Raw genomic sequence first — 22,167 nt, 5'->3', positions numbered from 1 at the left:
GGACAAAGCTACTCCTGACTAGGAGCTGCCCCAGAGATTCAGAAATGCACTCTGTTCCTGTTGGATGATGACACCCCTGTGCCTATATCCTCAGCACTTCCCTCCTGGGACTGGAAACCTGTGGATGGGCTCTACTCTTTGCCATACCTCCAGCCTGAGCCTCAGAAGAATGAGCGATTGGGATACCTGACTCAGGCTGAGTGGTGGGAGCTGCTCTTCTTCATCAAGAAGCTGGATGTATGTGAGCAGCAGCCAATTTTCCAGAATCTTCGGGAGAACCTGGATGAGGTATCTTAGGCCTGGGATACTTGGTTTGTAGTGGATTTGGAGGTGAGATTCTCTAAGGGAGTTCTAGATAAGGGAGTGCTTAGGGGGAGGCTGGAGCTAGAGATGAGAGAGTATGAGGGGGCCTGCTGGGGAAGGAGACAAATCCTGTGAGGTCTGGTATGTAGAAGTGTGCAAGTCATGGCGGGAGGCGGCCACCCTGTCTATTACTGTCCGCTAGGACCTTTGCGTCTGCCCGTCCCTGAAATGCCTACCTCCTTCTGTTGACAGACCCTGGGTGAAAAGGCCTTGGGGGAAATCTCCGTGCCCGTAGAGATGGCTGAGGGTCTGCTGCAGGTGCTCAGTAATCGGTTTGAGGGCAGTACCCTCAGTGACCTGCTCAACTCCCAAATCTACACCAAGTATGCACTGCTGCCTGATGAACTGAGCATCTCGTCTTCTTCACGAAGTCACTCATGTTCTCCAAATCCAGAAGAGGAGTCCAAGTTGGAGGTCAACTTCTCAGAAGAAGAGACTGAGTCTCCCAAAGCAAAAGCTGAGCCCCCAAAGGCAGATGCAGACACTGCCAAGGGAAAAACTGAGCCCCCCATGGCACAGAGTGATTCACAGCTGTTTAACCAACTTCTGGTGACTGAGGGGATGGTTCTTCCCCCTGAGATGAAGGAGGCAGCCAGTGGTGAGTCAGGTGCTGGGAAGGGAGGGTGAAGAAGTTGGAACAAGTCCCGGGCAGTCCCCACAGAAGTAGTTAGGGTAGAGGAAAGCTGTGGAGGAAGATTGCTGTTGCATGGGAAAATGCTTTGGAAGCATTCATCCATCTTCCTTCCTTTGACCTTGAGTGTGTGTAACCAATCACTGCTCCCTACCTTCAGTATCCCTGGAAAAGGAGGGTCTGTTTTCTGGAATATCTTCATCTTCTGCGTTTGGCTATTAAATCCCTGGTGCAGAATTGGAAAAGTTCAGAACGCAAGCTACAGTAATGAATAATGTATTAAAATGTCAGTAGGATAACTGGGTTTGACCTTTAAACACTTCCAACTTGGAGCATCCTCAATTTTTTTAAGCCACTACCTTTCCCTCACCAATTTCAGAAATGGCTAGAGACATGCGGGGTCCTGGTCCACGCAGCTCCCTGGATCAGCATGTGGCAGCAGTCGTGGCCACCGTGCAGATATCCAGCTTGGACACAGACCTGCAGCTCTCAGGCCTCTATGCCCTCTCTCAGGCTGTGGAGGAGGCCACTGAGCGGGACCACCCTCTGGTCCGTCCTGACAGATCCCTGAGGTTAGAATGGTGGGGAAGGAAGGGGTTTTGGTTTAAGCTGCCATTGGGGGAGGATGGTGGTAGGGAGGGAAGGAGCTATATCAGGAATTTGAAAGGCTGGGACTGAAGGAAGGGTCAGCCTGAGGGAGTAGTCGAGCAGGAGGATGCAATAATATAATGGAATATCATAATATTCTTGGAGCACTTACTCTGTGTCAGGCTCTAGATGCATTTTCTCATTAAATCCTTCTCTCTCTTCCTTCCTGAGGAAGAGTTGATACTATGCTTATGGCTTTGTATGGGTGAGGAAACTGAACCTCAGAGCATTTAAGAGTTTGCACAGAGTTTGATAGATAGCACAGCCAGGATTCAAATGTAGGTCCTGTTGGCCCTAGAGATTGAGTTCTTTTCTTTTCTTTTTTATCCCTTCCTGTTTTCTTTCTATTTTCAAAGGTATTTTTTAAATCACTACCTAATTATACAAATAATACACAAATACATTCTCATTTTGAAAGACCTGAAGGATGTAATAGAACATAGAAGGAAAAGACTAAGTCCCTCTTCGCCACTGTTGCCAGTCTGCTGTGGATTCTTCAGACCTTCCATAGATTTACATTTGTTAGTGTGTTTCGAAATAGAACATCTTCTGAGTTTGTGTGTAAATAATTGTAATCGTACTACACGTTTCTGTGCTTTCCCTGCACACTCCTACACACTCAGTGTGTCTAAGAAAGCTCTACATGCCAGTCCACATAGAGCTGCCTCATTATTTTCTCTGATACACAGGATTCTGCATGTGATTATATCCAAGTTCAAGTACAGTGTTCTGATGGGTTCATTTTCCTCACAGCCGCCAACACTGGATACTATTATTTTTTAAATCTATCAGATTGGCAGAATTTTAAACGATTGGTGTCTTTGTTTTCATTTCTTAGTTCTACTGAAGTTAAGCACATTTGCCCACATTCATTGTGTTTCTTCTATAAATTTGTTCTTATCCTTGGCCCATTTTCTTATTGGGTCTTCATTTTTTTCTTACTGATTTGTAGGCACTCTGGATGTTAATTGGTTATTTATGTTTCACATATTTTGCTGGTTATTTTTCAAAATCATGTTAACTATTTTCTGGGTGTAAAATAATATATGCCCACTGTAAAAAAAGAATTAGACGATTATGAAGATAAAAATCATCTGAAGACCTTTTGCAGAGAGAGTCACTGTTAACATTTTGGTAAACATCCTTACTTATATTCCTATATCCATTCATATATATTGCCCATGTTGTATTAACTTGTTTATAATAAGTCCTGGCTACACAAGGGGATTTATATTTAAAGCATATTTGATTCATGTTGTAGTCATCAAAAAGTTCATGAGAGAAGACAAATAAAGGCAGAACTTTCCCAGGCCACCTCCTCAACATACATCTCTGTCCCTGTGGGGAAGAAATAAATCCAGTTTTTTTTCTTGTGACACTCAATGTGATCTAGGGACTCTGGAGCACTTCTTCCTTTCCTTCAAATTAGCATTTCCATAGGACTCTCTCTCTAACTCATATTGCTTATCTCTTAACTTTGTGGACAGTGTCTTTCATTGTGCTGAAGTTTTAGAATTTTATGTTAGAATTCATTAATTAACCTTTAAGTAGGCTCTACGTCCAACATGGGGCTCGAACTCATGACCCTGAGATCAAGAGTCACCTATTCTACTGACCAAGCCAGTCAGTCACCCCTGCGTTAGAATATTTTAATATTTTAATTTTTTAAATGTTTATTTTTTTGAGACACAGAGACAGAGCACAAATGGGGGGGCAGAGAGAGTGGGGGACACAGAATCCGAAGCAGGCCCCAGGCTCCGAGCTGTCAGCACAGAGCCCAATGCAGGGCCTGAACTCACAAACCGCGAGATCATGACCTGTGCTAAAGTCGGACGTTTAACCGACTGAGCCAGGTGCCTCTAGAATACTTTTAAACTTTTTAATGGCTTCTAGGTTTTGAGTGAGTCTGTCCTATTTCAAGATTATAAAAAGTATTTGTCTTTATTTTCTAAGGATAGCTATGGCTTTGTTTTTTACATTTACTTTAAAATCTGTTTGCAGTTTATTTATGCTGATGGAGTGAGGCAGAACCCCAGCTGTAATTGTTTCAGGTGTCTCCACCTCATGTGTCACATGGTCCTTGCTCTTCTCATTGGCTGGGATGCCACCCTTACCTAGCGATCTGTATCTATCCTGCATCATTTCCAGAATTTTAATTTTTATAAATTTATCTTTTGTTAACTAGCAGACAAGTCTACCATTATTTCTTTCTAAACATTTCTTGACTATTCTTACATATTTTCTCATCTTATGCCCAAATCTACCTGCCATATGTTTTATAAAAAACCTTTCAAACATTGTGATTAGAATTACATTGAATTTATAGATTTATTTGAAAAGGTAAACCAGGGCCGCCTGGGTGGCTTAGTCTGTTAAGTGTCCAACTCTTGATTTTTATTCCAGTCATGATCTCGTGGTTGTGAGGTTGAGCCCCACTTTGGGCTCCATACTGGGCATGGAGCCCGCTTACAATTCTCCCTCCCTCTCCCTCTGTCCTTCTCCTACTTGTGTTTGACACGTGCATGTATGCACAGACGTTCTCTCTCTCTTTCTTTCTCTCCCAACAAAAAAAAAAAGAAAAGGTGAGCCAGAGTTGGTAACCATTTTGCTCTACTGCCTCCTTCATGAGGTGAGGAGCCAGAGGCAGTTAGCCTGCAGAGGAGAGGGAGTGAAGAGTGGAACTAAGGCAAGAGCAGCTTGGATAATGGTGGGGGTGATGGATCTTGGTGGAGAGGGTTGGACAGGGAGTCAGGTGTGACTTTTGGGATGGGGAACTCCAATGTCTCTTCTCTCTAAGAGAGAAGCTAGTGAAGACGCTGGTGGAGCTGCTGACCAACCAGGTGGGAGAGAAGATGGTGGTGGTGCTGGCCCTGCGCCTCCTCTACCTGCTCATGACCAAGCATGAGTGGCGCCCACTCTTTGCCAGGGAGGGTGGCATCTACGCTGTGCTGGTTTGCATGCAAGAATATAAGACTTCCGTCCTGGTGCAGCAGGCAGGGCTGGCGGTGAGTGGACTGGGTCTGGTGGGAGAGAGTGATGGGCAGGAGGGGCAGGCCGGGGGACGGCTGATCTTGAGGAGGTACTGTGGTGATTTAGACCAGGGAGGAGACATTAGGATGGAAAGATGCAGGTGGGTTGAAGGTTCTAGCAGAACAGCCTTTGCCATTGAATGTGTGTTGGAAGAAAGGGAGAATGTTTTTAAGAATGACTCCCAGGTTTAAAATGGAGCAGCAGAGGGGATGAGGAGGTCATTCACTAAGTGGGGGAATGTGGAAGGAGGAAGAGGTATGGAAAGAAGGTCTGGAATTGAGTTTTTAGGTTTGTTCAGTTTCCCATATCTTTTTAGTTACAGTTAGATATCTGGTTGGAGACTAATTTTCTGCATGTGACAAAATGATTTTTTACCCTTTGATCTGAGTGGTACCCTTACACAGAAAATACCCCCTCACCAGATGTGGGTGACTTGCCACGTGGGCCCAGAGGAAGGGGGGCCCTCATCCAGGGGAGCTTATAGAAGAATTAGCTTCCTGAATACTCCAGACACAAGTGCTGGCTGGTAGGAGGTGTGGACAGGGTGTGCTCTGTATAGCTTGGAGTCCCTGAGGGGGGCAAGTAGGCCTCATCCAGATCAGTTCTGAGAATGGATTCTGACAGTATAATGGCAACAACACGGACAGGAGCCCCGGTCCCCTTAGGTTAGGCTGTCTCAGAGTGAGGTTGGGAGGCTCTTTTCCTGTGCGGGGCCAGCTAGGTGCTGCTCTGAAGAGCAGCCAAGCATTCATCATCTAGGCCGTGTTTGCTCAGAGAATTCCCCAACCCTTTCAGATGGCATGACCAAAATACAGCATTTGCCCCTAAATTCAAACTCTTGCCCTCTAGCAAAATGGCATCATCTTATTTATAACTTCAGGTTTATAGAATTCAGCTAACTGGGGAGAGTGGGGTAACCAAAGGGAGAAAGCCTTGTTGTGACATAGCGTAATGGTAGCGTGGAGGATTCAGGCCTTATAAGGGAGAGTGTCCTGAGAATTAGTTCTAATCTTCTCCCTCCCCAGAGGGTTTCTTCTCAAGTGTCCTCCCTTTCACCAGGGAAGAGAGGTATAGCTTTCATCTTAATTTCATTTTCTTTGTAGTACCAGCAGACACGTTCATGCATTCCAAGTATTTTTTCCTAGAATTCCAACCGCTCTTCCTGTGAGACAACCCAAGTAGTCTTGTCGAGGAGGGCTGGCTACTGGCTTTAGAGGTCAAGGGACATAGGTTTGAGAGTGTTGGCCTAGTGGTGGTGATTGAAGCGATGGGAGCAGATGAAGTTGTCTAGGGAGGGAGTACAGAGTGAGAAGGGGGCAGGAACTTCCACATTCAAGGATTTGGCAGAGGAATTCCAGGGAGGCAGGACAACCAGGAGTATATGAGATCCTGGCACTCAAGAGAAGGGAGGTTCTACAAAGGGAGGGGTGGTCCAGTGACGTGGAAGACAATGTCAAGGTAAAGCCTTTGAATACAACTAGATGCTATGAAAGGGCCCCATCTTGAGAGGTAGCTACAGGAGGGGGCAGCCATCCCACTCAGTTAGCCTTGGCACTGGCAGAGAGAAGTTGCTGGCTGATTTTATCACTGAGCCTCAGTATTTTCTTTGCTTTCTTCTCTTGTCTTTCTTTTTGTTTTTATCACTGGTATCCCATCACCACCTCTTCCATTTCCATCTCCTACTCGACCTATTTGCCAACAGCTCAGCTGCCCCAAAGTTTGGGGTCAGAGAATGAGGGCCTGGCTCTCCTCTTTCTCTGCATGGCGGCTCTACCCATAACTAATTCTGCTTCCACATCCCCCTTGCAGGCACTGAAGATGCTGGCCATTGCCAGCTCCTCGGAGATCCCCACTTTTATCACTGGCCGAGATTCTATCCATCCTTTGTTTGATGCCCAGATGACCAGAGAGATCTTCGCCAGCATTGACTCAGCCACCCGCCCAGGCTCTGAGAGCCTGCTTCTTACTGTCCCCGCAGCCGTGATCCTGATGCTGAACACAGAGGGGTCAGGGCATCACCCTCCAAATTCCCGCTAAGCCCCAACCCCCGCTGCTGCTCTGTCTATATCTCATGTGCTTCACAGAAATTCCCTTCATGTTGTTACCTCTGGATGAAACATTGGTGGCCCTCTCTGACTGTTACTGGTAGAGAGGCCAAGTGGTTGGGGGTAGGGAGATCCCCAGAGAGAGCAAGAGCACCCTGGCCTTCCTTCCTGGGGTTGGGAGGAGTGGCTTGAGATCAGGGAGCCAGATGTCCTGGCCTCACAGGAGTCCTGGAGCCCTCTCTTCCCCCAGCTGCAGGCCTCTTCCCCTCTGTGCTTGCTTCCTGCTTCCGTTGCATTCACTCTGTTTCAATTTCTTCCCGGGATTACCTCCCTCCTCCCAGGTGTTCCTCCGCAGTGAGAAACGGTCTGCTCCTGCTCAACCTGCTTCTGTGCAACCACCACACTCTGGGGGACCAGATTGTAACCCGGGAGCTGAGAGACACCTTGTTCAGGCACTCTGGGATAGCACCGGGGACAGAACCCATGCCCACCACACGTACCATCCTCATGATGCTTCTCAATCGCTACTCGGAGCCGCCGGGCAGTCCTGAGCACACAGGTACCATTGTGGAGGGGGTGGTTCTGCCGAGGAATCGGGCAGTGCTGGCCTGTGGCCAGAAGGGCTAAGGCTTATGTACTAGTACCTTACTGGAAAGACATGATAAACCTTCAGGAAACGAGTAAGGGTTTTGGCACTCAAGTTAGATCTTAAGTAAAACTTCCTGACCAAGAGGAGAAGGATACTCTAGACTAGCGTTACCTAGAGTAAAGCCACCATGCAGGGTGCCTGACTGGCTCAGCCAGTAGAGCATGTGACTCTTGATCTCTGGGTTGTAAGTTCCAGCTCCATGTTGGGTGTAGAGATTACTTAAAAATAAACTCTTGGGGCACCTGGGTGGCTGAGTCGATTAGATGTCCAACTTTGGCTCGGGTCATGATGTCGCGGTTTGCGGGTTCAAGCTCCACATCGGGCTCTGTGCTGACAGATCAGAGCCTGGAGCCTGCTTCAGATTCTGTGTCTCCCTCTCTCTTTGCTCCTCCCCCACTTGTGCTCTGTCCTTCTCTGTCTCCCAAAAAAGAATAAACGGTAAAAAAATAAAATCTTTAGGGGCACCTGGGTGGCTCAGTCAGTTAAGTGTCCGACTCTTGATTTCGGCTCAGGTCATTATCTCATGGTTTGTGAGTTCAAGCCCCATATGGGGCTCCGTCCTGACAGTGCAGAGCCTGCTTGGGATTCTCTCCTTTTCTCTCTGCCCCTCCCCTGTTGTGCACGTGTGCATGCTCTCTCTCTCTCTCTCTCTTTCTCTCTCTCTCTTTCTTTTAAAATAAATAAATAAAAACTTCAAAAAAATTTTTAAAAAATCTTTAAAGCCACCGTGCTAGGTAGTAGAGGGATGTAATTATAATAGCTAATATTTATTGGCTTATGTAACCACAAAGCTCCCATTTAATGATGAAACGTAATTGTATGACTATATGAGATTAAAAATTTATGTGTTTAACATGACAGTGTTTGCCGAACTAAACTTTTTTCCAGATGCAGCTAGCTATATACTGGGGCCAGAGAAGAAAATCCCCACAGTTTGGTACAAACTACAGACAATCCTCCAAATAGGAGGAAAATTTGGGGGTGATTTTCTGGACTTGTCCAGTTCGTGGTTTGACCAACTTGCATAACTCCTCTTCATACTCATGTTTTTCCTCCCATGCGTCTGGCAGCAGCACTGGAAACCCCTGGCACCCAGGGCCAGGATGGGTCCCCTGAGCATCTGATCCCGTCCCTAGCAGGGGGCCCATCTGCGGAACTCCTACTGGGCTTAGAGCGGGTGCTGTGCCGGGAGGGCGGCCCAGGGGGCGCCGTGAGACCCCTCCTAAAGCGCCTCCAGCAGGAGACTCAGCCCTTCCTCCTGTTGCTGCGGACTCTGGATGCCCCGGGACCCAACAAAACTCTGCTGCTGACTGCATTGAGGTGAGGGCCCTGTTGGGGCACCCGTGCATCGGAGGTAAGGGGAGCTGCGGACTGCAGGGACTTTGTTTCATCCCGTCACTAGGGTCATGACTCGGCTACTGGATCACCCTGAGGCGATGGTCCTCCCCTGGCATGAGGTCTTGGAGCCCTGCCTCAACTGTCTGAATGGCCCTAGCAGTGACTCTGAGGTACCAGGGCCCCGATAAAGGCAGGGGAGGGAGAGGCAGCCTCTGGGGCGCTGGCTACCTTTGTGAGGCAATGGAAGGCAAAGCACAGCCTTTCTGGATGAGTCTGAACACCGAGAGGGATGGAGAGGAAGGAATTTCCTCTAAGAATGCTCAGAACTGGGGCCTTTGAAGAATAATCTTTTGCCTGCAGCTGGATTTTAGATTCTGGGTTTAGGAGAAGCCCACATTCACCAATCCAAACATTCCTCGCTCTCCACCCTCCCCGGTTTGTGGATTGTGGACCAAGGCTCAGGCACCAAGGTGGGCTCTTGAGAGAGCTTCGTCCTGGCAGCAAGAAGCATTGGAAGCTGTGCCCAGACCCTGCTTCTGGCACCTCTGGAGTCCCAGCACCCCCACTGTTCTGTCCCAACCTTCTTTGGTACTCTCCTTTCCCTGGGCTTTCAAACTTCTCCAAAGTCTCAGCCACCACATTCCCTTTTCGAACCCACCCCTCATCCTTTATGTGGCCTGCCCTTTGCATCCCATACATTAATCTTGTGGCTCCGGGCTCAGATTGTTCAGGAGCTGCTCTGCTTTCTGCATCGCCTGGCCTCAATGCACAAGGACTATGCAGTGGTTCTCTGCTGCCTGGGAGCCAAAGAGGCCCTCTCCAAAGTCCTGGACAAGCACTCGGCTCAGCTGCTGCTGGCCTGTGAGCTTCGGGACCTGGTGACTGAGTGTGAAAAACACGCCCAGCTCTATAGTAACCTCACCTCCAGCATCCTGGCTGGCTGCATTCAGGTGAGGAGGCTTGTGGGTTCAGAGCTTAGGGAGAACATAAGTGAGAAGCAGGGGAAGGGGATTCGGTGTGTGTCCCTGTTTGGTAACCCTACTTGGCACAAGTGGTAGCAAATCTGGGGCACTTGTTTCCCAGCCTTTCTTTACCCCACATGGTCCCGTTCTGCCAAAATTTGTGAAGGGAGAGGTTGAGTGTTTTGTTGCTCCTTGACTTGTTCTCCATACCTGTTTCTGTGTGTTCTTCATGTTCTTCCTTCCTCGCCGCGCCCCTTCTCTCTGATGTTCTGGCTGCAGATGGTGCTGGGCCAGATCGAAGACCACAGACGAACCCACCGACCCATCAACATCCCATTCTTTGACGTGTTCCTCAGGCATCTCTGCCAGGGTCTGTGTCCCAATCTGCTTTCTCCTGGCTCCCACCCCAGTATTTCTTCTCTCTTTTTACTTTTTTCTCTCTCAACTAACTTCCCACTTGCCCCCAGGCTCCAGTGTGGAAGTGAAGGAGGACAAGTGCTGGGAGAAGGTGGAGGTGTCTTCCAACCCTCACCGGGCCAGCAAGCTGACGGATCGAAACCCCAAGACCTACTGGGAGTCCAATGGCAGCACCGGCTCCCACTATATCACCTTGCACATGCACCGTGGTGTTCTTATTAGGTGTGAACATGCCCATGTGCACCACAGGTGCACACACACATGTGTGGGAATATTCTGATACACCCCAGCATATATTCTCCAAAGCACCCACATACACGCAACCCTGTCTGTAACCCCTATGTGTGAGACACACTCAAACCCATTTTGTGCAGTAAACAGATAGACACATTGATCTGCATTCCTTGTGCAGTATAGACATCCTCACTCCCTGAGCCTGGTGATGTGCTCTGCCCACAGGTATAGATGTCACTATCCTGTGCGTGGTGTTGAGGGAGATTGACAACTGCCTTATTCACTCTTCCCATGGGTGCTTGTTTAATGTATATACTCTGTGCCAGGCACTGGGCCAGGGTCTGGGGCTATAAGGACAATAAGATATGGTACCCGTCTTTAGGGAATTTGCAGTCTCCTTGGGGAACTAGGCTGGAGAATCAATAAGAGTAAGAAAAACCACCATGTGCCCTGGACCCTGAGGCCAAGTGAGAGGTGGGAGAAGCCTTCTAGAAGGTGGGGCTAAGTGAGCAGAGCTCCAAAGTAGAAATTAGCTGTGTAAATAGAGGGAAGTGGGAAGTCCAGGCAGAGGGACAGCATATGTGCAAAATGTTAGTAAGAAATGTAATGATGTATTTGGGGGAAGCTTAAGTAACTGTGTTTGGCTGGAATGAAGGGTGTTTGTCGTGAAATGGCAGGAGACCGCCATAAAACTAGGCAGAGCCAGACCACAGACCACAGAGAGTTTTGTGAGCTAAGAAGTTTGAGCTTTATTCTGGAACTTGGGGAGCCATTGAAGGATTTTAAGGAGAGAAGAGACAAAACAAGATTTTTTTTTTTTTTCCATTTAGAAAAGTCACTCTGGCAATCATGGCAGTTTGGGTTGGAGGCCGGAGAAAGATTTGGAAGGTTTATGCAGTGATCTAGTTGAGAAACGAATGTCTTCAGTTAGGCACAGGGAGTGGGAATAGTGAGGGGTGGCAGACTGGGAGATCTCAAGGAGCAGAGTCTATAGGACATGCCATTGACATGAGGGAAGCCATGAGTGGGAGAAGTCATAGTGACAGAGTGCTTTGGTAGATGGCAGTTTTCTTTCCCAAGAAGGATGATGGAAGAGGAAGGAGCAGGCTTCTGTGGATGGATCGTGGTTCCATTTAGGCATGTTGACTTAGAGGTACCTATGCGTTGTGACATGGAAATGTCTGTTGGGTACATGGTATGAAAGCTAAGAGGAGCCGTCTAGTGTAGACATGTGGATTTGGAGTAGAGTATTCGTTTTTTGCTTGGAACTATGGTTTTTAAATAAAGTCATTTTGAAGAAAAAATTCCTTTTGGGGAAAGATAAGAGGAGAGCAGGGGATCCGGGAACACTGACACTTAAGGAGGTAGCAGAGAGACAGGAGTCTGAGGAAGAAGTGGTAGGTTGAAGTCACTTTGAACAAAGACCAGGGTCCTTGTTCTAACTGATTGTTTTCTCTTGTCTCAGGCAGCTGACTTTGCTCGTGGCCAGTGAGGACTCAAGTTACATGCCAGCCAGAGTGGTGGTGTTTGGGGGTGACAGTGCCAGCTGCATCAGCACTGAGCTCAACATGGTGAGGACCCTGGTGCCCTCCCCCACCTTGACCTTACTCCATATTCCTTCCCCCAGGCAGGCATTGCCTGCAGTCATAAGCAGTGAGAGCAGAGTTCGGGAAGCAGATTCGTGCGGGTTTGTGGGCTCGGTGCAGAAGTAAAGGGCACACACCATCACAAGACTTGTGGCTGCTGTCAATAGTCTGTCCAACCCCACTTCCAGAGGTGACAGTTCTCTCTCCTCCCCTGCCCCATCAGGTGAATGTGATGCCCTCTGCCAGCAGGGTGATCCTCCTGGAGAACCTGAACCGCTTCTGGCCCATCATCCAGATCCGCATAAAGCGCTGCCAGCAGGTAGAGTGAGGGAAGAGGCTGGGCTGGGAATCACGGGGTAGTACAGGGTCTCCATAGTGACTGCATTCCCCAGCACTTGGGGGGCCAGGCTCAGGCCACATACCTGCTCCGGGATGGCCCAGAAGCCTGTTGAGTTCCAGAGATGTGAGAATATCTCAAGAGCCTCCAAGGGAATTCAGGGTGTGAGGCCTGGCTTTTTCTTGGTAGTGCTTGGTGGCTGGGTGGCTTAGGTGACAGACAAGTGTGTGCATGTTACAGGGTGGCATTGACACCCGGGTTCGAGGTGTGGAGGTCCTGGGCCCGAAGCCCACTTTCTGGCCACTATTCCGGGAGCAGCTATGTCGCCGTACCTGTCTCTTCTACACCATTCGGGCGCAAGCCTGGAGCCGGGACATAGCAGAGGACCGCAGGCGCCTCCTCCAGCTCTGTCCCAGGTGGGTGGGGCAGACAGTGGCTGGGGTTGAAGGGAGCGGGGAGAGGTTAATGGATCAGGAGGACATTGCTAAGAAGTAGGTGGTGGGAGATTTCTGCAGAAGTCTGAAAGGTAAAGCAGTGGCCGGGACGAGAGGGGAGGGTGAACACAGGTGAGAAGTGTGTGCTGATGGCTGCGAGCTGGTTAGGGGACTGAGCATGGTGGGATTGGGAGCTGACTGTGCTTGAGTGGAGGCCTCAAAAAAACCTGTGCCTTAAATCCTTGACCACACACCTCTTGTTCCCAGACTGAACAGGGTTTTGCGCCACGAGCAGAATTTTGCTGATCGCTTCCTCCCTGACGATGAGGCCGCCCAAGCACTGGGCAAGACCTGCTGGGAGGCCCTGGTCAGCCCCCTGGTGCAGAACATCACCTCCCCCGGTAACCATCGCGACCCCTGGCCCCACTAACCAGTTCCTCATAATTGTTCCCAGGGATCACCTGAGTTAATGCTCTTGGTTCTCTTGGTCCCTGTCTTTATTGCCGAAGGCCTGTCACCTCAGTGCTCCTCTCCTTCCTGCCCCAGGGACTACTGGGTATTTGAATCTTCTCTACCCTACCCCCAACCTGTTAGTGTACCCCTAGACTCCCAATGAAGTAAGCCTTGGTGATGGGAGGGCTTGACCTGGCTGCCCGCCCCAACCAAGGCTTTTTGTATAATTGGGCCTTTTCTCTCCTCTTCCTGGGCTATCTGTTCCCCTATTTCCCATCAGCTGTTTCTGGTCTGTCTTCTTTTAGATGCGGAAGGTGTGAGTTCCCTGGGATGGCTGCTGGATCAGTACTTAGAGCAAAGGGAGAGCTCTCAGAACCCCCTGAGTCGAGCGGCATCCTTTGCCTCTCGAGTTCGTCGCCTTTGTCACTTGCTGGTGCATGTGGAGCCTCCGCCTGGGCCTTCTCCTGAACCATCCACTCGGCCTAGTAAGTCCCAGCCATGGCCTGTTGAGCTGAGAATCTGGCCAGTGGTGATACCTGGCTCCTTCCCCTCTTGGATCTTACTTTTCCTGACTGCTCTGTGCGCACCTTTCCAGGGGTCAGTACCCAAGATCCCCTAGATTCACTCAGGGGCTGAGATGAAACCCCTTCCTTTGCCCTCTGTCTCCACAGTCAGCAAGAACAGTAAGGGCCGGGATCGGAGCCCCGGGCCTTCACCAGTTCTTCCAAGCAGCAGCCTGAGGAACATAACCCAGTGCTGGCTGAGCGTGGTGCAAGAGCAGGTGAGTGGAAGGAAGTGCAGTGGGAGGCGGGGGCAGGGCTGCTAGGCTATTGCATGTGGGACCACACCTTTTATGCTATTTCTCCTCTCTTCTCAGGTCAGCAGGTTCCTGGCTGCAGCCTGGAGGGACCCCGACTTCGTGCCTCGGTACTGCAAACTCTACGAGCACTTGCAGAGAGCAGGTTCGGAGCTCTTTGGGCCTCGGGCGGCCTTCACGCTGGCTCTGCGCAGTGGCTTCTCCGGCGCGTTGCTACAGCAGTCCTTCCTCACCGCTGCTCACGTGAGTACTACCAGCCTCCTGGTCACCACTGAGAGCTGGCTTCTTTCTCTGCCTTTCGCCTCCTCTCACTGCCCACTCTCCTGCTCCACTCCCTCTTCATGGTTGGCCCGTGCCCTTTCCATTGCCCCCAGATAAGTGAGCAGTTTGCCAGGCACATCGACCAGCAGATCCAGGGCGGCCTGGTTGGTGGAGCCCCTGGAGTGGAAATGCTGGGGAAGCTTCAGCGGCACCTGGAGCCCATCATGGTCCTTTCTGGCCTGGAGCTGGCTACTACTTTTGAGCACTTCTACCAGTGAGTGCAGGTCTGAGAGGTAGGGGAGGGGAGACCTAGAGTCTAGAAAGGGTGAAGATTTGAGTCTTGGAGAGAAGATGGAGGAGGAGGGACTAAGATACAGAGATGGCCATGGCACTGGTGGAAAGGGAGCAGGGAGGAAGAGGGGAAGCAGGGTGGAGTGCCCACACTGAGGCTCGGCCCGGCCTGTGTGTGACACCGCAGGCACTACATGGCAGACCGTCTCCTGAGCTTGGGCTCGAGCTGGCTGGAGGGGGCCGTGCTGGAGCAGATCGGCCTCTGCTTCCCCAACCGCCTCCCCCAGCAGATGCTGCGGAGCCTGAGCATGTCCGAGGAGCTGCAGCACCAGTTCCACCTCTTCCAGCTCCAGCGGCTTGACAAGCTGCTCTTGGAGCAGGAGAATGAGGAAGAACAGGGCCTGGACGAAGAAGAGGTAAGAGCAAGGGAAATGAGAGGGAGAATAGGAGAGCAAAAGACTAGACCAAAGAAGGGAGCCCAAGAGCCCTTGAAATCCTTCTATCTCTCAGGAGGAAGCAGAGGAAGAGGAGGCTGAGAAAGAACTATTTATCGAAGATTCAAGTCCAACAGTTTCCATACTGGTCCTGTCACCACGCTGCTGGCCGGTCTCCCCACTCTGCTACCTGTACCATCCCAGAAAGTGCCTTCCCACTGAATTCTGTGATGCCCTTGACCGCTTCTCCAATTTCTACAGCCAGAGTGAGGAGATAGGGACAGGCAATTGGAGATTGGGGTGAGATTTGGGGTGGCAGGAGAGGAAGTGGAGAGGACCTGTGGACAGAAATGTGTAGATATGAACAAAAATGGTCTCTAGGCAGAGCAGTCTCCTAGGGAAGGGTGAAAAGGTGGGTTAGATCTTTATTAGTATCTCTCATTATTGCTCTCACTTTTGTATGAATTTGTTCTGTTTTTCTAACTTCAAGTTGCATGCCTACTTAACTTTTAGTCTTTTCAGGCTTCTTTCCAAGTAAAAACATTTAAGGGTATTCATTTCCCTCTCAATATTGCTTTAGCTGCATTCTGTAAGTTTTTTTGGTTTTTGGATTTTTTTTAGATTTGTTTTTATTGTGGTATACTTAGTTTTCAGTACAGTATAGAAATCTTAGCTGTGACTTAATGAATTGTATATACTTATACACTCCCATAACCACCCCCAGAGCATTTCCTGCACCCCAGAATACTTCTTCACGTATGTCCCTTTCTAGTTAGTATCTTCTTCCAAGAGAAACCTTCTGCCTCCTAGTACCATAGATTTTTGCCTGTATGTGAACATCATATAAATGGAATAATAGGGTATGTATTCTGCTGTGTCCAGTTTCTTTCAGCTTAGTATCTGTGAGAGCTATCCAGGTTGTCAGTTATCACTACTTTTTTCTTTGAGTTACTGATTCATTTCCATTGTATGAATATATTTGCCCTTTCTGCTGTTGATGGACATTTGGGATGTTGCCTAAGTTTTTATTATGTAGTATGTTAGTATTTGGTATTTTTAAGTTCTAAGAATTTTCTAATTTCCATTGTTATTTCTACTTTGGTCTATTCATTTTTTATTTATTTATTTATTTATTTATTTATTTATTTTTTTAAATTTTTTAAAATGTTTATGTTTATTTCTGAGACAGAGAAAGACAGAGCATGAACGGGGGAGGGGCAGAGAGAGAGGGAGACACAGAATCGGAAGTGGGCTCCAGGCTCTGAGCCATCAGCCCAGAGCCTGACGCGGGGCTCGAACTCACGGACCGCGAGATCGTGACCTGAGCCGAAGTCGGACGCTCAACCGACTGAGCCACCCAGGCGCCCCGGTCTATTCATTTTTTAAAAGCATATTTTAAAATTCCCAAACCAGTTTTTCTTTGCTTAGTTGTCTTTTTATTTTAGATTTTGACCCTCATTCCATTGTAGCTAAAGAACCTGGTTTCTGTGATTCTGAATCTTTGCAATATGTTGAGACTTCCTTTATGGCCTAGTAGATAGTCACATTTTGTAAATGTTCCATGTGTGATTAAGAAGAATATGTATTCTTCAGCTGCTGGCTATAGGCTTATTCATATTCCATTAAATTGACTTAATTACATTGTTCAAATCTTACAAACCTTACTCATTTTTGTCTGCCTGTTCTATTACTGAGAGAGGTATATTAAGATCTATTATGATAGTGAATTTTTAAACTTCTCATCATGTCAGTTTTGCTATCTATCTATCTATCTATCTATCTATCTATCTATCTATATTTTTAAGTAGGCTTCATGTTCAGCATGGAGCCCCACACAGGGTATGAATAATGACCCTGAGATTGAGGCCTGAACTGAGGTCAGGCATTAGATGCTTAACCAACTGAGACACCCAGGCACCCCACTTTATATATTTTTTGACTATGTTATTAGATAAAAGTTTTAAATCATTCCACAGTACTGTCCAGAACTTTCTGCAGTGATGGAAAAGTTCTTTTCTGCACTGTTTGGTATGATGGCCATTTGTGGCTATTGAAGTGTGACTAGTGCAACTGAGGAATTGAATGTTTAACTTTGTTTAGTTAGCCAGTTTAGCCACATGTGGCTACCATAATGGACTATGCAGGTTTAGAATCTTCATAGTTAATTAAACTTTTTAAAAAGTTTACTTGATAATTTTGAGAGAGAGAGAGAGCAGGGGAGGGGCAGAGATAGAGGGAGAGAGAATCCCTAGCAGGCTCCTTGCTGTCAGGGAGCCCGATGTGGAGCTCAATCCCATGAACCATGAGATCATGACCTGAGCCATAATCAGGAGTTGGATGCTTAACCAACTGAGCCACCCAGGTGCCCCTCAACTTTATTATTATGAAATCGTGTCCTTTCTTTCTAGTAAAGCTTTTTCTCTCAAAGTCTATTTTTATCTGGTATTATTAAATACCAGCTTTCTTTGGTTAGTGATTTTCCAGAATATCTCTTTCTATCCTTTTACTTTTTAAAGAGGGATTGATAATTTTTTTAGATTTCTTTTACTGTGGTGAAATATGAATAACATAAAATTGCCATTTTAATTTTTTAAGATCTGATTTTTTTTAACTTTTTAATGTTTTTTATTTATTTTTGAGAGAGAGAGGCAGAGTGCTAGCAGGAGAGGGACAGAGAGAAAGGGAGACACAGAATCAGAAGGAGGCTGCAGGCTCTGAGCTGTCAGCACAGATCCTGACATGGGGCCTGAACCCACGAACCGTGAGATCATGACCTGAGCTGAAGTCAGATGCTTAACTGACTGAGCCACCCAGGCACCCTGAGATTTTATTTTAAGTAATCCCTACACCCAACTTGGGGCTCAAACTCACAACCCCAAGATCAAGAGTCATATGCTCCACTGACTAAGCCAGCCAAGCACCCCCTCCATTTTTAACCATTTTAGGTGGACAATTCAGTTATCCGTTTACTTAAAATGTTTTACTTGGAAATAACTTCAAATTTACAGAAAATAATACAAAGAACACTCATATACTCTTTATCCATGTTCACCTTTTGTTAACATTTTGCCCTATTTGCTTTTATCATTTGCTCTTTGTGTATATATACATTTATAAAATGTGTATGCGCGCACACACACACACACACACACACACACACACACACATCCTTTTTTCCCCCAGACCACTGTGAGTAAATTGCGTATATGCTGGCCTTTTGCCTCTAAGTACTTTAATATATATTTCCTAAGAATCATGGTGTTCTCTTATATAATAATCATTCATTTATCAGTTTCAAAAATTTAACATTGCTATAATACTTTACCTTCCACATTCCAATTTTGTCAATCGACTCTATAATGTCTTTTTTTAGTTGAAGACAACATTCAATTTAGGATCATCTATTATGTTCAGTTGTCATGTCTCTAGTCTCCTTAATTTGGAACAGTTCCTCAGCCTTTTTTTGTCTTTTATGACATTGACGCCTTTGGAGAATATAGTCATTTAAAATTTTCTAGGGGCATCTGGGTAGCTCAGTCGTTTAAGTGTCCATCTCTTGATTTTGGCCCAGGTCATGATCTCATGGTATGTAAGATTGAGCCCCATATGGGGCTCTGTGCTGATAGCACAGAGCCTACTTGGGATTCTCTCTCTCCCTTTCTCTCTGCCCCTCCCCTGCTCACATACACTCTCTCTCACAATAAATAAATAAATTTTGAAAAAATAAAAGTAAAGTTTTTTTTTCTAAACTTTCTTCATTTTAAGTTTGTATATTTCCTCATAATTAGATTCAGGTTATGCATTCCCAGCCAGAATCCTAAGTAAATGATATTAAGTTCTTCTCCACATTTCATTTGGAAGCATATAGTTTCCATTTGTTTCTCTTTTTTGATTTGAATTTTGACAACCTGGTCAAGGGGTTGTTTGATTTCCCACTGTATAGTTAATATTTTTCCTTTGTGACTATTGATAAGCAGTCTATTGGGGAGATACAAACCATGCCTATATTCTGCTCTCATCAGAATTTCCCCCAGTATGATTTACTTTTAACTTTGCCATACTCTTATTTTAGGCATGTATCTTACAAATACCTAGAATTTGTTTTGTATTCAACCTAACAATCTCTCCTTTTAGGTTGTCAGTTTTATTAGCCTCTTCATAATGATTATGAATAATGATACATTTGGCTTTTATTGCTAACCTCTTACATTTTAGTTTACTCTTCTTATAATTTGAATTTTAGTTATTTAATATATAAAAAAGAATATATAAAACATATGTACAGTTGAAAGGAGAATAGTAAATTGAACACCTTTACAGATATGTTTCCACCCTGGGTTTTTGTGCATTTTTTCCCCTCTCCTTTTGTATTTTACTTAATTCCTTTTTTGTGTCTACATATTTTGGACATTCTATTTCTGTAGTTGATTACCCTTATATTTTTAACCTGTATGTTTGACTTGTACCTGAACAATAAGAGGACCAAGAGAAAACCTTAACTCCAGCTCTCACTCCCATCTTACTCATTACTATTGTTTGATATTTTAGGATTATCTTTTTTTTACTTTCCAAAATTTATTATTATTATTATTGTTTTATTCAGTTGGTGTGTAGATTTGTTATCATACTAGTTGTTTCTGTCACTAATCCTTTTGCATCTTGATCCTTCTGAGTTCAATCTCCTCCCTAAAGTACATCCTTTAGAAGTCTCTTCATTGAGGGAGTATTGATGGACAACTCTATCAGTTTACCTTCACCCTAATTTAAAAAAAATTTATTATTATAAATTTCAGACATACACAAAAGTAGGCAGGATAGACTCCAGTGTACCAACGTGGGTCAATACATGGCCAATCTCATTTCTCCTGTACTCCCACCCACTTTCCCCAGCTCTCAAATTTAAAAGATAAGGATTCACTCTCTCTCTTTTTTTTTTTTAAAGTTACCATTAAATTTTTTTTCAAGTTTATTCATTTATTTTGAGGGAGGGAGGGAGGCAGAGAGAGAGAGAGAGAGAGAGAGAGAACAAGTGGGAGAGGGGCAGAGAGAGAGGGAGAGAGAAGATCCCAAGCAGGCTCTGCCAGGGCTCAACAGGGCCCAACACAGGGCTCAAACCTACAAGCCGTGAGATCATGACCTGAGCTGAAATTAAGAGTCAGATGCTCAATCAACTGAGCCACCCAGGCACCGCAGGGATTCTCTTTTTATTTATTTATTTAAAAAAATTTTTTTAATGTTTTATTTTATTTTTGAGGGACAGAGAGAGACAGCATGAGTGGGGGAGGAGCAGAGAGAGAGGGAGACATAGAATCCGAAGCAGGCTCCAGGCTTCGAGCTGTCAGCATAGAGCCCAATGCGGGGCTCGAACCCACAAACTGCGAGATCATGACCTGAGCCGAAGTCGGATGCCCAACCTACTGAGCCACCCAGGCACCCCAAGGATTGTCTTTTTTTTTTTTTTTTTAATTTTTTTTTTTTTAACGTTTATTTATTTTTGAGACAGAGAGAGACACAGCATGAATGGGGGAGGGGCAGAGAGAGAGGGAGACACAGAATTGGAAGCAGGCTCCAGGCTCCGAGCCATCAGCCCAGAGCCCGACGCGGGGCTCGAACTCGCGGACCGCGAGATCGTGACCTGAGCTGAAGTCGGACGCTCAACCGACTGAGCCACCCAGGCGCCCCAAGGATTGTCTTTTTAAAAGCAAAGGCACTACAGTGATGAAACTTTGTGAAATTAATAACAATTCTTAATATCAAATGGTGAAGTGTTCATATTCCTCCCGTTTTCTCAAGTTTTCAAAATTAGTTTTTTCTTTATGGAGGATCCAAAGAAAGCCCACACCTTAATTTGATTGAATTCTGTTTTCCGTCTCCATTAATGTATAGGTCCTGCTTTTCCTTTTTTGCTCCCTTATAATTGTGCAGGGAACTGGATTATTTGCCACACAGAGTTGTCTACAGGCCAGATTTCCGCTGACCATATCCACGTGGTGTCCTCTAGCATGTTCCTCTGTTTCTTTCATTTCCTAAAAACAGTTACATAGATGTAGAAGTTTATTCCGATGTGGGTCTGGTTTCTTGGTCAAGAACTCTTTGTAGGTGGTATTGTGTTCTCCCGCCAGGAGGCGTGTGACATCTACCTGTCTCTGTGATGTGAAAATGGAGCAGTGAATTTTAGCATTGCAAGTGTGATCTGTGCTTTATATGGTTTCCTGTCAGCTTTCCACTAGGCAGTCATTCGTTATCATTGCCTAGCTCTATCATTTCACTAAGGGTTACAAACTAGCACCATTCTAGTCTCACCATTCCTTCATATCTGAGCTGGAATGTTTTCTCTATAAAGAGAAACTTCCTCTCAGTGACTTTTTGGTTATTCTGAAGTACCGTTTATACAGGAAAGGCTTGACTCTCTCTTCCTCCCCCCTTATTTTTAACCAGTTTTCAAAATACTGTTCTCTAGCATCCTCCAAAGATAAACGGTGAAATCTTTTTTTTTTTTTTAAATGTCATTATGAACCCATGGATTTTAAGATATTTCACATGTCTCAGTCCAGCACAGGTGTTATTTTTTTGATGTTCCAATTGTCCCATCTTTGGCCAGAGAGTATCTCTCAGATTGGCTCCTTTTGATATTCTCTTCCTTTGACGGCATTCTTGCTTTCTAGTATGAGCGAATATCCAGGCTCGTCGTGCCTGAGCTGTGACACAGAAGGAGGAAGAGATACAGCCTAGTGGATCTTTGAAACTGTCAGCTCCTTGAGGGCAAAACTCAGGTCTCTTCTCTCCAGTGTTTCTTCCATGGAGCCAGCCTGGCATAGGGCGAGACACAGGGTGGGCTCCCAGATATGTGTAGCTTGCCAGGGGGGGCAGACATGGAGGAGGCTGAGCTCTGGAAGCTTGACAAGCCACTTCTGTGGGGGCCTCCTCCCCACAGAGATTAGCAGGAACAAAGCTTGACTAATGGTACACCCTTGCCTCAGCCTCTAACCCCCTCATTTCCCCTGCTCTTTATCTCTACTCTTCTCCTTGGCACTTTCCCAGGTCAGAATCACCCAGTCCTGGACATGGGACCACATCGGCGACTGCAGTGGACGTGGCTGGGCCGGGCTGAGCTGAAGTTTGGGGACCAGACCCTGCACGTGTCCACCATGCAGATGTGGCTGCTGTTGCATTTCAATCAGACAGAGGTGCCTCGGCTCCTTAGGCTCTATCTTCTCTTTTCCTGTCTGTCCCTCGT

At 46.6% G+C, this 22,167-nt stretch overlaps 1 protein-coding gene across 10 annotated transcripts in view; it reads left to right on the top strand.

Moving 5' to 3' along the window:
• The window catches only part of CUL9 (cullin 9), a 37,314-nt gene that overhangs the window by 4,603 nt on the left and 10,544 nt on the right, over positions 1 to 22,167 (top strand). For 8 of the 10 annotated variants that reach the window (XR_002082054.2, XR_002082053.2, XM_019457193.2 and 5 more), the window contains exons 6-27: positions 95 to 288; positions 556 to 961; positions 1,374 to 1,566; positions 4,440 to 4,647; positions 6,482 to 6,678; positions 7,059 to 7,276; positions 8,437 to 8,686; positions 8,769 to 8,874; positions 9,427 to 9,654; positions 9,946 to 10,036; positions 10,134 to 10,305; positions 11,783 to 11,888; positions 12,127 to 12,222; positions 12,481 to 12,656; positions 12,942 to 13,075; positions 13,433 to 13,612; positions 13,799 to 13,908; positions 14,005 to 14,187; positions 14,319 to 14,479; positions 14,684 to 14,912; positions 15,007 to 15,196; positions 21,972 to 22,117. Coding sequence is in view for 8 of the 10 variants with exons in the window: in XM_019457193.2 (XP_019312738.2) it covers positions 95 to 288; positions 556 to 961; positions 1,374 to 1,566; positions 4,440 to 4,647; positions 6,482 to 6,678; positions 7,059 to 7,276; positions 8,437 to 8,686; positions 8,769 to 8,874; positions 9,427 to 9,654; positions 9,946 to 10,036; positions 10,134 to 10,305; positions 11,783 to 11,888; positions 12,127 to 12,222; positions 12,481 to 12,656; positions 12,942 to 13,075; positions 13,433 to 13,612; positions 13,799 to 13,908; positions 14,005 to 14,187; positions 14,319 to 14,479; positions 14,684 to 14,912; positions 15,007 to 15,196; positions 21,972 to 22,117 (3,974 nt within the window). In the remaining 2 variants the exon portion in view is untranslated. The remainder of the gene's footprint in view (positions 1 to 94; positions 289 to 555; positions 962 to 1,373; positions 1,567 to 4,439; positions 4,648 to 6,481; positions 6,679 to 7,058; positions 7,277 to 8,436; positions 8,687 to 8,768; positions 8,875 to 9,426; positions 9,655 to 9,945; positions 10,037 to 10,133; positions 10,306 to 11,782; positions 11,889 to 12,126; positions 12,223 to 12,480; positions 12,657 to 12,941; positions 13,076 to 13,432; positions 13,613 to 13,798; positions 13,909 to 14,004; positions 14,188 to 14,318; positions 14,480 to 14,683; positions 14,913 to 15,006; positions 15,197 to 21,971; positions 22,118 to 22,167) is intronic. The other 2 variants (XM_053904995.1, XM_019457188.2) reach the window with 1 other exon arrangement.

Source organism: Panthera pardus, unplaced genomic scaffold (assembly GCF_024362965.1).
Source record: "Panthera pardus isolate Hobbes unplaced genomic scaffold, ASM2436296v1 HiC_scaffold_17, whole genome shotgun sequence".
Classification (NCBI taxonomy): domain Eukaryota; kingdom Metazoa; phylum Chordata; class Mammalia; order Carnivora; family Felidae; genus Panthera; species Panthera pardus.
Note: the sequence above shows the minus strand (reverse complement) of the source record. Positions and strands in the feature narration are given on the sequence as shown.